General features: G+C 33.2%; 1 protein-coding gene across 16 annotated transcripts in view; it reads left to right on the plus strand.

Annotated features, from left to right (window-relative positions):
- The window catches only part of METTL25 (methyltransferase like 25), a 130,151-nt gene that overhangs the window by 55,739 nt on the left and 59,841 nt on the right, over positions 1-14,571 (plus strand). For all 16 annotated transcript variants that reach the window (XR_013350592.1, XR_013350593.1, XR_013350591.1 and 13 more), the window contains 2 exons: positions 8,678-8,772; positions 11,415-11,444. Coding sequence is in view for 2 of the 16 variants with exons in the window: in XM_077845660.1 (XP_077701786.1) it covers positions 8,678-8,772; positions 11,415-11,444 (125 nt within the window). In the remaining 14 variants the exon portion in view is untranslated. The remainder of the gene's footprint in view (positions 1-8,677; positions 8,773-11,414; positions 11,445-14,571) is intronic.

The following is a 14,571-nucleotide window of genomic DNA, read 5'->3' on the forward strand; positions in this document are numbered from 1 at the left end:
TTTTAAGACGACATTTACATAGACAGTTGAAAGATGAGGGAAGAAACCATGCAGTTATGTTGGAGGAAGAGTAACTTTCAGCGGGTAACTGAGGGAATAGCAGGAAAAAGCCCCAAAGCAGGAGCTTACTTGCTTTTTTTTCAAGGAACACCAAAGAGACCATATGACTGAAACACAGTCAACAACAAAAGCACAGAAATCCTTTGGGGAGCTATAACCAGGTGAGGGATGATGGTGGTTTAGGTCAGAGGGGAAAATAAAAAGAAATGTTTAAGTTTTGGATATATTTTTAAAGTATTATCAGCAGAAATTATTGACAGCAGAGGTATGAAAAAAGCATAACTCAAAAGTTTTTGACCTAAAATAGTAGAAAGATAGAGCTATCATTTAGTGAATTGATTATAACTACAGAAAGAGTAAAATTAAAAGGGAAGTTGTTCAGTTTTGAGTAGGTTGGGTTTGACATGCCTCTTAGAAATTAAAATGCAGAAGTTGCATTATGAATTAGATAATTCTGGATTCCTGAGGACAAATCTGGGTTAAAGATAAGAAATTTATAAGTTATTAACATATAGATACTAAGTCTGAGGGAGATCACATAAGGAACAGAAATGATGAAGAAGTACAGAGAGATTGAACCCAAGGACATTCCAAAGGAGGTTGGGAAGATAAGAAAGACCAGCAAGAGGTTGTGATTTTAAAAAAAAAAAAAGAACAAAATAGTTTTGCCCCATTACTTAGCAATATATCTTGGGGCTCTTTTCATAAATTTGTTTTACACAGTACAAAGTATTCCTTGGAATGGATGTATCATATTCGATTTAGCTTCTCCTGTATTGATTAACATTAGTTTTATAATCTTCTCCTCTAACTTTTATAGTTTTTCTCTAATCCAATTACATAATTTATCTGGATTTATTTTGTGTGTATCATTCAAGAAATGGCTCTAATCTTAAATTTTTAAATGCTTTTATTGAATAATCCATGCTTTGGCATACTGATAAAATGAAACTTTTATCATGTAATGTATTTATGAATTCTCTTCTATTCCTTTCATCTGTTAATTCCTCTGATGATACTATTCTGCCTAAATTAGTATAGTTTATTGGAACCTTTGAAATCTGGTAGAGGAAGTCCCCAAAAGTTCTTAGTTTTTCAGTTTTCCTAGCTAACCTTATGTACTTTCTCTTTCAAAGGGGTTTTACTTATTTATGTATTCTTAAAAGAGTGATACTTTCATTGCTCTATCAACTATAAGACGTACAGATACAATTTTACTCTTTTTAGAGACCAGGTTCAGGATTACTGAATGAGTTTCACAAAAGAAGAGGTTTAAGCAGAGCTTAATGATAGTAGCACAACCATTGTCTGGGATTGGCAATTCTAGATGGCATGACATTTCACTGCATACTTGGTGAATAACTCCAGATAGGAAAGTTAAACAATAAGGCATCTTTATTTCATATTTGTAGTATGGATGCAAAAAGCATAGACCATCTTTCAAGGAAGAAGATATTAATACTAAAAATGCTTATTAAATATTAGCAATTTGGAACAATTTTAATGTTTGGAGAAGAAATCTTTTATTTATCCAGACAGTTTGCTCAGAGAGAATTGAAATGTTCATCACATCAAACATTTAATAAGGCTTAAATAGAAAAATTTACTTGAGTCTTTCATTTAGAATTAAAGTATATGTAGTTTATAATGCAAATTTGTATGAAAAGTTACATAATGTTTTGTGCTTAGAAAAAAATAATTTTAAAATTATCTCATTTTCTTTATTATGTACGCATCATAATAAACACTGCTGACCAAATTAAAAGTAAAAGCTGATTTCGGTGATGCATATATCAAATCGTTTTTAAATTAGATTGTTAAGATCCATAAAACAGTCTGTTGGGATTTTAATTGGCATACATTGAATTTAGAGATCATTATGGAGAGAATCTATATCTTTAGGATGTCAGTTTCTCCTCTCTGAAATATAAATTATATCTTCATTTATTTGCTGTGGTTTCAAATATTCATATTAATCTTGCTCAGTGTTAGTTTGGTTTACTTGTCACAATTCTGTAATTTTTTTCATTCTTAATAGGAAATGTTTGTTGGGTACCTGTCACATGCTAGTCATGTTACTCTTCTAGGTACTAGGGATACAGGATTGAACAAAACAAAGCCCCTGCCTTTATCAAGCTTATATTCTAATAAGAAGGCTTCAGGCAATCGAAAAATAAATAAGTACGTAATGTCAGTTATAAACAGTAAAAGAAACTAATAAGCAGGAGAATGGAGGGTAAGGTATGTGGTGATTAAAGCAAAGATTTTCAAAACTCACTTATCTTTGTTTTTTCCTATTCCCCCCACCCCATATTTTAATCATGGTTATTGTGGTTATATTTAAGATATTCTAAAGCTCTCTATTTAGGAAGGCATAATGTAAATTGAGATTATCAACTTAGATGACAAAAATTTATATCTCTAAAGGCATAATACCTGTTTGTTTTTCCCATATGAAATCATTTCAGTCAGATTTCATTTAGGTTTAAAGAAATTTAAAAAGAAAATATTTTCCCCAAAATATAATGAGAACATGTATATGATCTTGGTTCATCTGTCTGATTTCTTTTTATTCAATTCAACAAAGTTTTGTTGGAGGCACTAGAGGATATAAGTAAGACACTGTCTGTCCCCTTAGGAAGTCTCAGGACCTGGTGAGAATTCAGAAGCAATTACAGAGAACTTTGATGCATATCCGAGAATAATATATTCCTAGCTCATAGACCTTAATCAATTAAGACTGAATTTTTGAAAAAAAAAAAAGAATGAAAGAAGTGATAAATGATGGATGTATAAACCAAATACTGTTAAGACTAGCAGAGAGAATAAGTTTTCATAACTAAGGGATAAAGAAAAGCTTGCTAAAAGAGGTGATGTTTGGTCTTGATTGAGAAAGTTGAATGAGTAGGGAAGGACGTTTTGAGAACTTTGTGGAGAAGAGGCATAAAGACAGAAACTGTGTGGCTTGTTCTGAATAAAGCAAGTCCATGTGGCTATATAACTGAGAGTGAGTTGAGGGTGAGAGTGTTGGAAACAGAAAATATGGCTGAAAAAGCAAATTAGGGCCAGATTATGAGAGCCACACATGCTATGCTGGAGTGTCAGATTATTATTCAGTGGGAGACACGATATGCTTTGTTTCATAAAAACATTTCTTGTGTATTGGTTCAATGCAAAGGAATTGCATACACTCATCTGCATTTCTGAAAGGTAGTAATTTTTGGCATTATAGTGAATAGATTGACATGGAGCTAGATCAGGGACAGAGAGACTAGTTAGAAAATAGTTACGAAAGTTCAGATCAAGAATACATTGGAAAAGAACACGAGGAGGAGAATAAACAATAAATAACCTATGTAGTAAATTAAATAGAGAATCAGGAGAAACCCCATTAAAAGGTGAGATTTTAGCAAAGATTTGGCAAAGGTAGTTGAGTTACCAAGTGAATAACTGGGGAAAAATCATTCCACACAAGGGAACAAACTGGCGTATTTGAGGAATAGCAAGAAGCCAGAGTGAAGGTAAGAAAGAATAGAAGGAGAGGAACTCAGAGAGGCAATAGCTCTGGCTAGACAATACTGAGCGTGTAGAACTGCATAGGATATTACAGGTCTAATTCTAAGTGAAATGAGAATCAGTTAGGAAGTTAACAGTAAGATGCCTTGGTATGCATCAAATAGAATAATTTGAAATGAATTTATTTACAAAGGGGCTATTTACAAAGAAATGCATTTAGGAGAATTGTGGGGTGTAGTATAGAAATCTAGGGCTTACAACAGAAAATTCCAAAGCTTTGAGGTAGGTATTTTACCAGTTGAGGGAACTAAAAATTTTACAAAAGGCTGAAACAGAGAATAACATATGAAATGAAGACAGGTAGACATGAGCAGATCACATTAAGGAACAGAGTCTTAATTTTTTTAAGTTTTTGTTTAAATTCCAGTTAACATTACAATGTATACAGTAATTACATTACATTGTAATACATTACAGTGTATACAGGTATACAGTCTAGTGATTGAACACATAAGCCCTGTGCTCATCACAAGTGCCCTCCCTAATCCTCATCACCTATTTAACCCATCGCCCGCAATCCACCTCCATTCTGGTAACCATCAGTTTGTTCTCTATAGTTAAGAGTCTGTTTCTTGGTTTTCTATCTGAAAGCATAAGAAGGATGTGTTAAACCAGGAAATGAACGGATGAGGTTTATATTCTAAAAGATCACCTTGCAATATTGAAACTGAGGTAAAAAGGAACAAGAGTGTGTGTTGTTAGCCAATCAAGAGGCCTTCATAGCAATTTCATCATATGGTAGTTTGGGATAGTGGAAATAGAGAATATGAATGGATTTGAGGAATATTCAGGAGAAAAATAAACTGGAATTTCTAAAACAGGCTATGTATGAGGAAGTATCTGAGAAGATTCCTGAATTTTTTGATTCATGTAAATGAATAAATGTCTATGCCAGTCATGGAAATAGGAAACTTTAGGATATCTGGTTTTGTATCATTCAGTTATTTAGATTTTGGACATGTTGATTATCAAATGCCAGTGAAATACCTATTTGGAGATACTAGTTAAGCTATTGGTGATGTAGAATTAGATCTTAGAGAAGAGGTTGGAAACATAATTTAGGAATTGGATCAGGTTGAATAGTGTCTTTCATAAAGTCATGTCGACCCGGAACCTCAGAATGTGACCTCATTTAGAAATAGGGTATTTATAGATGTAATTAGTTGAGGTGAGGTCATACTAGAATAGGGTGGACCTTAATTCCAATGGTGAGTGACCTTATAAGAAGAGGGAGGATACACAGAGACACAGAGGAAAGACAGCCATGTGAAAACAGAGGCAGAAACTGGAGTGGAACAGCTACAAGCCAAGGTTGCCGGCAACCGCCAGAAGCTAAGAAGGGGCAAGGAAAGGATTCTTCCCCTGGAGCCTTCCTAGAGAGCGTGGCCTTGATTTCAGACTTCTAGCTTCCAGAACTGCAAGAGAATACCTTCCTGTTTTAAGCTACCAAATATGTGGTAATTTGTTACAGTAGCCCAAAGAAATTAATACATGGGTCGTTAGTATATATTGAGGTATAGGTAAGATATAGGTATACTAGGGAAAGTATAGAGAAGGGGTTACACACTGACTCTCACTCATAGTCCCCTCAGACTCATTTTGGGCAATTTTGACAGTTATATTATGGCCAGATTGTGTTATAGCATTAAGCCTGAGCAAATGAGATACTTGGTTACCAAACAAGTTGAAATTATTACCTATTTTATTCTATCTAGCTGCTTCATACATTTATTTACCAACTGTAAGTATTAGAGTTCGTGAATCCTTCAAAAAAGTTTAAAGGGAGATAGGATTAATTCTTATGAACATCCAGTAGACAGAAAATAACAAACTATCAGGGGATAGGAAGAGCGTTAGGCCACAAATAAGAGAGCATGGTATCATGGAACCAGAGGGAGAGAGTATTATAAGGAAGGAGTATCGGACCCTCCTGAAAATCCACAATAAGAAAAATACCCATTAGGTTTGGTCTCATAGATGCTAGTGAGATAAACAAGAGCTATTGGAGTGACATGGTTAGATGTATCTATTTTAGAAAGATAATGTTACTCTTAATACAAAGGGTGAACATTTACCCAGTCAAGAGCTAATGAAGATTGAAAATGAAAAGGAGGTATAATTAAGAGGTTGTATATATAAGAGCTTGAGGCTTAAAGGAAAAAAATAATAGAAGATAGTTCTCAAGTTCAAACTTGCTTAATTCAGGGGATAATAATATTATTAACACAGGAAGGAAGACTAGTAGAATCTCTCCTTTTATGAGATTAATGGATTTCTAAAGCCAATAAAGAAGAAATGGGATAGAAGAAAAAAACAAAAACAAGAGACTTCATCTATTCCAAAATTATCATTTAAAGATAGCATGGAAGTGAGCCTAGAGAAAAGCAGCTGATAAGGGCGGTTAGAGTTCAGTTTGACTAGATTTGAATGTATGAACACAGTTAAATAGGAGATTGATACATAACTATAGAAACAGCTAACTCTGGGACTTTGATTCAGGACATAGAAGTGAGCCTCCTGCTTCACTGCAGTCAGACTGAAGCTGGTGAAATAGATTCCAAAGATAATATTGAACCTATACGTGAAAGGCTCTGTTTGAGTTTGAGGATGTCCTGCCTCCGTATCAGTTGTTTGCACTTACTCAAAAAATGAGCAGAGCTGTGAGGCCACCATCACCTCAATCACAGAGGAAACTGATGTAGCTTCAGAAAACTTGAAGGAGATTCCACAACCACCAGATGTCCAAAGGAGGCAGGCTTTGATGGATTATTTTACATAACCCTGAACCAAGGCTGGCAATTCCTATTATCTATAAGGCCTAGAATCTTAGATGCTTTGGCTAGAGATTCAGGGAGCCATATATATCAAGTAAGACTGCCCTTCTGCCTTCATAGTTCCGTAAGGTTAGAGAGGGAGCTCCTTTATGTACAAAAAGTACTCTTCTGTAAGCTGTTTTTGTGGTGGGAAAAAGTAGCTTTGTGAGCCATTAGGAACACCATAGCTCTTCTCTACACTCATCATCTTCATCAGCACAAGTTAGTGAACATGCAATAAGACCATCTTTTTTGTTGTGTTTTGTTTGCAGTAAGACCACCCTTTACTAGCCTCCATTTTTCTAACTACAGCCCCATGTGCTCAACAGCCTTACTGTTGGCTTCCATGTTTTATCATCTGAAATCAAGAAGTACCCCAGGGTCTTATGTGTAGGACCTGCCTTCATCTTCCCTTTATTACTAGAAACCAATACGAATTCCAGAACTCTGTATTCCTCTGAGTAATTACCATCCATCTTCCCCCTACCACATACTCACAGCTTCACCACTGTCTTTCTAGGGACTTCAGTACTATCCCATCATGCCTTTGATCTCTATTCCTGTCTACAAGGAACAAGAAGAGAATGGATGAGGGAAGATCCAAATATTTTATTAGTTAGCACCTTTTTATTCTGAATAACATAGTATAAACCTATCTCTCTAGCCCCTTACCCTTTACAATAAGATCTAGGTATTTCTCTTTTTGGTTATAGGAAGAAAAAAAACTGACTTAATTCTTTCATTTAGTAGTAATCATGTCTCAGTAAAATTGTAAAGCCTTAAAAAAAACTCAAACTGCTATTTCAAGTCATCTTGGAAATAGAAGTAGTCCAAGGGTCCACGGGACCTGGATTGGCTTCAAGGACTCCACAAGTCCTGTGCATTTGTAATTGAAATTGTTTATATAGCTTGGTGGTTAAGAGCATGGCCTCTGGAGACAAATTGCCTACCTTTAAATCCTACCCCACTATGTGGTAGATTTTGCAATTTAGGCAATTTACTTAACCTGCCTGTGCTTAGTTTCCCTAGCTAAACCATGAGAATAGCAGTGTACCTACTTCATAGAGTTGCTGTAGAGACTAAAGCTTAAATACACTTAACGGCATTTACAATAGTGCCTCATAATATACAGTGCTATATAAACACTAGTAGTAGTATTATTTATATTCCTAAGGGAAGGTCTTTATCTTCCAATTAGTTATCAGTAAGGTCTATTACAAATCTTAATTTATGTACTGAGAGAAACCACTTTCACAGGCTTATGATCTGCATGAAATTTAAACTTTAACTATTTTAATCAAAAGTCATCTGATCCTTCATAACAGAGAAATTTACTTAGTGGAATTTACTTCAAAAATATTTTCTTTTAAAGCATTTTTTTTTGTTTTGTTTTAAAGGTTCTAATGCTATCTTTACTTTTAACCTAATAAAAATTTTGTATTTTTTTAATTGTCATAGCCTTGATAAAATTTAAGCTCTTATTTTTCAAGCTTCAATTTAAAAAAGAAATGTGTTTTCCTTTTCAAAATACCTGTGTAATTCATACTTCTGCAGTAAGGGTTTTAGCATCAGCAAATTGCATATGCAACTCTGTAAGTGAGTTGGGCAAAAGATATGTGTGATTAAGCAGTGAATGTTGATTTTGTTGTTGTTACTTAAACCATATATGCAACTGAGCCAAATTGGATCACAATCGAAAATATTGCAGCTTTTTCATGTAATGAAGAAGGAAGAGCTTATACAGCTGTTCTTTTTCTGGAAAGTGAATATAGTGGCTGAAAAAAAATTGAGGCTTCATCATTATTAGGGATGAATTAATATTGTTCCACAGTAAATTACCAAATGTCATTTAACAATTTTTTTTTTTTTAAGAAAGTCAAGTCAGCAGTAAATATCCAGTATCTCATTACTTATTTCCTAAGTTGTACTGAACATGAAGAATACTTCCATTTTAAATTGCTTTTGCTAAATCTTAGAAAGATAGTTTTGGCAAATTGGTTAATATCAAACCTAAAAGCTTAAACACAAAACAGCTATTGTTGAAAATACCACTTTCATAACATTAATATGCTTTCAATTAACAGATTGGAATGAAGTGTTAAACATTACTACCTCTATGTTTAACTACTATATGACTCTCAATGACTGCTTTTCTTTCTCAATAGATTGTTTACTTTAACTGAAAAAGGAAGAATCTTAAATAATCCATATTTTTTCCCTCTCTGCAGAAAGTACCCAAGAAAAGTGGGGATTTCCAATGTGCCAGTATTTAAAGGAAGAGAGATGGTGCTGTGGTCGTAATGCCAGAATGTCAGCATGTTTGGTATGATTATATTTCTTTCTGGACTAAGGGCTTTATCCAGATGTTGCAAAATTTATTATTGTTGGCTAATATCATGAATTAAATGCCAAGTTTTACAGAGCATCATTATTAATGCTTTTGTGCATTGCAAATTTTGAGAAAAAAATGACTTGCCCTTCCAACATTATCTACTACTTTACACACATTGTGGTAACAATTTATAGTTGTACTTTTTATATATAATTTTTATATATAATTACTTTAATTTTCATATAAAATGTATCAACTACCAAGTATTAAATACAGAATCAGTTCATTGCTTTTATTCATAGTTCCGTGGTGTGTTTATGTGTGTTTGTAGTAGATCATTTGGTCTCTTAATTTCTTACAAAATGGGAAAAAAATTAATAAGCCACCTACGATATGAAGTAGCTGTCTAATTAAATAAAACCTTTAATGTGCCTGATTTGGCTAGTGTCCTTAAACCTAGATAACTTTAGCCTGTGATATTCTCTGTTCATGGTGCTATGTTAGTTTACAAAGGATAGATGCAAGTTAAAAAGTGTAAGTTATTTTTTTGTTAGAAATTTATAAATATATTGATTAAATAATGTGTTTAATGTTCAAGCCCAAGATAAATTAATTATCCTATGGCCGTTATTTCTATGCCAGTTACACAGCAATATAAAAAATAGTATACCAGTGTTCTAGGTCATGTATCCTAGAATTATTTTAGAAATCAGTTTATGCTCAAATAATTTTTGTAAATCTTCTTAAATTGCTTTTCTTGGAAATTGTCTTGTTCTTTCATTATATCCGTTAGTGATATATGTTCAGGGTCATGTTCGAATGGACAGGTAATTCTTGGAATGACTTGGTCCTAAGAATGCTGGCAGCCAGGGTTATACCATCCAGACTAGAAATTAAAGAATCTGACTAGCCTGAGAAAAAAGACCTAATGATGATTTGACATCAGAGATTCTAAAATAAAGCAGGACCAAAAAAATAAAAAAATAAAATAAAATAAAATAAAATAAAATAAAATAAAGCAGGACCTTTATAATGAAGCCCACAATTAACAGTCCTCACTCATAAGCACATTATTTCTAATCAGTTTTATGATATTCTCATTTTAATTAACAGCAAACAGCCAAGAATCACTAGATGTCTCTTAAAGAAGGTCTCATGTGAAAGAACAAAGGTCAGATAAACAGAAGGAAAGAAACTTGGAGAAATGGAGACTGTACAAAATAAACTAAAGTAAAATAACTATTAATATCTTAGATAAAAGGATATACTGCATTCACAAAACAAAAATATTTGCTATAAAAATAAACATTCAAAGAAGCAAAAAAGCATTTTTGAAAAATAAATTTCAGAATATAGAATGTATAGACGACACACTGCACTTAACAACTTTTCCTGACCAACGTCACCTTCCTATGGAATACCCCTCTCCTTGGCTCCATCCCAGTCCCTGGCTACTTTGGCTTTTTTATTGGATGCCGAGGAACATTTTTTTGGTACATATTTTTATTGTCTTTTGCTCCATAACTGACCTTTTCCACCAATAAGGCCTCAGGGGTTAAAAAGAGAAAAAGAGACCTTTCTGGTGACACTTTTGAGATAAATTGTTAATGGTACTAACCAGAGCTAAGATTTTAATTAGATTAGCACAATCTTGTCAACATACTTTAACTCTGATAAAACTGCAAAATATTTCAGATTAGTATGAAAGGAACACTTGGTTTATTTTCTTCATTATCTTTATTTATTGGCCAAGAAAAATACTGATGTTTATAAGAAACTTTTTATCACCTACCTGGTTATCTTTTATTATGTCATCATAATTTATCATTTGTATTTCTCAAATCCCTTATCAGTAACACATACTAAAAGTAGTCTCGTGTTGACTACTTTTAACGAGTTATACTTATCTAAAAGCAGATACTTTTATTAACACCAATTTGTTAAAAATTCTTGTTTCTTTGTTCAATTCAGCCTTTTAGCAAAAGCCATAACACAAAAATCTAATCTGAAATGAGCACAAACAGTACCATAAATGAAAATCAATGTTTTCTTCAATAATAAACTTATTCTGGGCTTGTTGCTGTTTAATTTAATATGAAAATTATGTAATAACTTTCTCTTATATTCATACATCTGTGGTTCTAGATGATCAGTGAAAGTATGCCTCAAGTCAATGGAAAAATTGGAATTTTTTTCTTCAAACAATTTCTGTGAAGCAACTTTCTATACAGTGAACTCATTTTTCCACTAAATCTTCATGGTGTGAGGGCAGGAAAAGCTAATTAGGGTTCAAAGAACAAGTTTCTACTTCCTGCCCACTTGCTAACTAGCTATACAACTTGCGGCAAGTTACTTTACCTTGTCATTGAGCTTGTGCAGCTGCAAAAATTGTACTTACATAGGATAATCTGTAAATTGTCTTTAGTTTTAGGAGTATATGATTTCAGCTATATCTAACAAGTAAACCAGTTAACATTCCTTAATGATAGTAATACTTTTAAATGTTTAAACTTAGATGTTATCACTTAATTAATACTTTACATGTCTCTTTTATAAGCTCTTATACAGTGTGTTTATAAGTCTTATAAGGTAAGACTAAATACATGAGTAGTCTCTTATTTTTTTCTCCAAAGGCTTTGGAACGGGTTGCAGTTGGCCAAGGGGTAAGTAGGAATGTTTACTCTAATGTAGCAGATGGACAGGATAGTTTAAGTATTCTTCATACTTGACCTGCTGATGAACTTAAAATCTGATGGCTTTTAATAAATAACATCTCTTCTTTCACCTCTTCATATTCAAATTAATACATTTTCTATAAGTTTACTTTAAAAGTGAAGTGAACTTTCAGAAAGAGTAAATTGAATCTTTAAGCAAACTTCTACATTGTATTCTTGTACTAATGTCTCATTTCTTTATAATATACGAAACAGTCTGTAAATATTTCTAAAAACTGCTATTCCTGTTAGGTTCTTATGATGGGCTTAGTTCAAGCAAAGATAAACGAGGTATAACATTCAGTTTATTTATTTTTTTACCTATAGTCCAAAACATATATTTTGTTATTGTTGTTGTACTTAACTTTTTTCCTTATTTACTTGATTAGTCATTAGTTGAAATAGCCATATGGGGTTGAACATATAAACAAGTTAAATATACCCCCCAAATATCCATATAATTGTCTTATTCTCTACCTTATGATTCATGACACATATTAGGAATTTGTAAAAAAAAAATTTGAATTCTTTTCAAGCTTTTCATAAGATTTTTCTCATTAGATCGAAATTTTAGAAATCTCTTTTTTGCCTTTTTTCAAGGAATATTAGTATGTCAATTTGAATTTTTAAAAATAATAATAATTTGAAAATGATAATAACAAATATCGTTTACTGAGTTTTTACTCTGGGCCAGGCATAATGCTTAGAACTTTTTTTTAAAAATGTACTCATTGTACCTATCTAAAAGTTGATAAAAACTGATCTTTTAAAGATATTAGAGCATATTTACTCTCAAACTCCTAGTTTGCAGTTAACAGCTATATTGCATATCAACCTAATGGTTTCCTAGAGATATGGAAGAGGAAAGAGCCTTTATCATAATAATGTTCCTGTGCATTTTTGTGGTGTTTTTCAATTTCCCAAGTGCTTACTAATGTTTATAGTCAATCTTATAAGTTGGGTATTATCCCAAACTTACATGAGAACGTGATACACAGCAGAAGTTTAATAGTACATTCTAGCTCCCTTAATTGCAGAGTACTGATGTCCAGCTTAGTGCCCTCTCTGCTGGACCTATAAAATGCATGCCTGAGGTAATATTCTTTAAGGGTGTGCTCTTTTTGCTCCCTCCCATTTAAAATGCATTAAAATGTTAAGCTGATTTATCACTTGTATAAGAAAGAAAGTAACTCTGAGCCACATCCAGTTTATTCTTGGAATAGTCAGACACATAGTACCGGGGAGATGTTGATTCCCTTCCCACTTGCCCCCAGTCTGTATTTACTAGGATGGATAGTTCTAGTTATTCTAGGAATGCACATTTGAAGGCACTTCATAACTCTTTTCCATTTCTCTTAGGAAACAGCTGTAAAGTTCTCATTTACTCAAGATAACTTGGGAATGATGATTTATTCTATCCTGTTATTTCTGTATGCATTTCTGTATGATCTCTTGTTTAAATGCATTTCTTGGGGGTTTTTTGTCATCTTCAACAGTTTTTAATAATAATATAAATATACATTTATTTCTAAATTATCCTGATACCATTTATATAATTTTTCTCAAAGGCAAAAACTCTTATTTTTAAGAGTTTTTTGGTTTTTGTTTTTAGAAAGAGAGAAAAAAAAAGAGAGTGGAGGGAAGGAGAGAGGGAGAGAAAGAATCCTTAAGCAGATTCCCCACTGAGCATGGAGCCCGAACTGACAACGGGGTTCAATCTCAGGACTCTGAGATCATGACTTGAGCTAAAGTTAAGAGTCAGCCCTTTATCTGACTGAGCCACACAGGCACCACATATTTTTAAGAGTTTTTTTTTTCCCTAAATGGAAGTACATAATAAAAACTAATGATACCTCATCCCTGCCCACGTATCCTAGAGGCAAAATAGCATCATGGCTTGGTACAGAGACATCAGAGCTAGGCTTCTTCAGTGCAAATACTGGCTCAACTATTTTTAGGATTTCATATAAAATTAAACTTCCTACTTATTTTATAGCTAACCAAATAAAAAGTTAAAAACTTTGTTAGCCATTTATAAAAATAATACTAATATTTTACTTCATATAATAATATATTTCCCAGAATGCCTTGAATTTCAGTAGGACAATAAGTGTTAATATGTGAAAGGAGATTTCAGAATTTTTGTGAGAGAACGGAAGGGATTTGGGGAGAAGTGAGGGACAGATGATAGAGATTTTTGATACTGCAAAAAAGAATTACTCAAGATGAGAAAATGCTAAATGAAAAATATATCCAGATATGGGAAATTTGGAATGAAATGTTTTTGAGCAGTCTTCTAGAAAGAAAATTTAGAAATCAGAGTTTGTCTTAAGTCAAGGAGTTGTATTTAGAAAGAGATTTTATATAAAAGTGTTTCTTTTGAAGGTTATAAATTTACTGTGAGTACTCAAGTATGTACGTATGTCTGTTTCTAGTGCATTATTTTAGGAGCCAGATTGGGGTCTTTGGTATTCCTAAGATCATTTCCAACTCGAATCACCCTTCTTGGTATTTCTTCCATCTAGAAAGGATATCACATGTGTTCTTTCCAAGTGTTCTGTCAAGATCCTGCAAGTCAGATGTTGTCCAGTGACTTAAGACAATGCCATTAGGTGAAGACCCAAGAAATAATGGTTGGCCCTCAAGTCCCAACATGTGTTTTTGTGTAGTTTCAGCATCAGGGACCCCCATAGTGTAGGAACTTGAGGTCAGATGAGGAGAGGAGCAGTAGTTAAGTTTTCTGTCTGAGCACACAGGCAAGATTTTGTTTTGTGCTAAACTCCATCTGAATCCAAATATATTTCAGTTAAAAACAGATGAAAATAACAATTCTGTGCTCTGAAGGAGAATAGAAGTTACAAAAGGATAGCTCAATATATCCAGTCTACTGAACTCTGTCTTTAAAACTTTACCAGTCATTGCGGTTTTGAGTTTTCACCTTATTAGACTTCTCAGAACTACTCAGTGTTGTTGGCCTCCCTCCACTCTGGCTCTTTTTTTTTTTTTTTTCTTCTTCTTCTTCTTCTTCTTCTTCTTCTTCTTCTTCTTCTTTTTTTCATAATAACTTTGGAGCAGG

This window comes from Canis aureus, chromosome 13 (genome assembly GCF_053574225.1).
Source record: "Canis aureus isolate CA01 chromosome 13, VMU_Caureus_v.1.0, whole genome shotgun sequence".
Classification (NCBI taxonomy): Eukaryota; Metazoa; Chordata; class Mammalia; order Carnivora; family Canidae; genus Canis; species Canis aureus.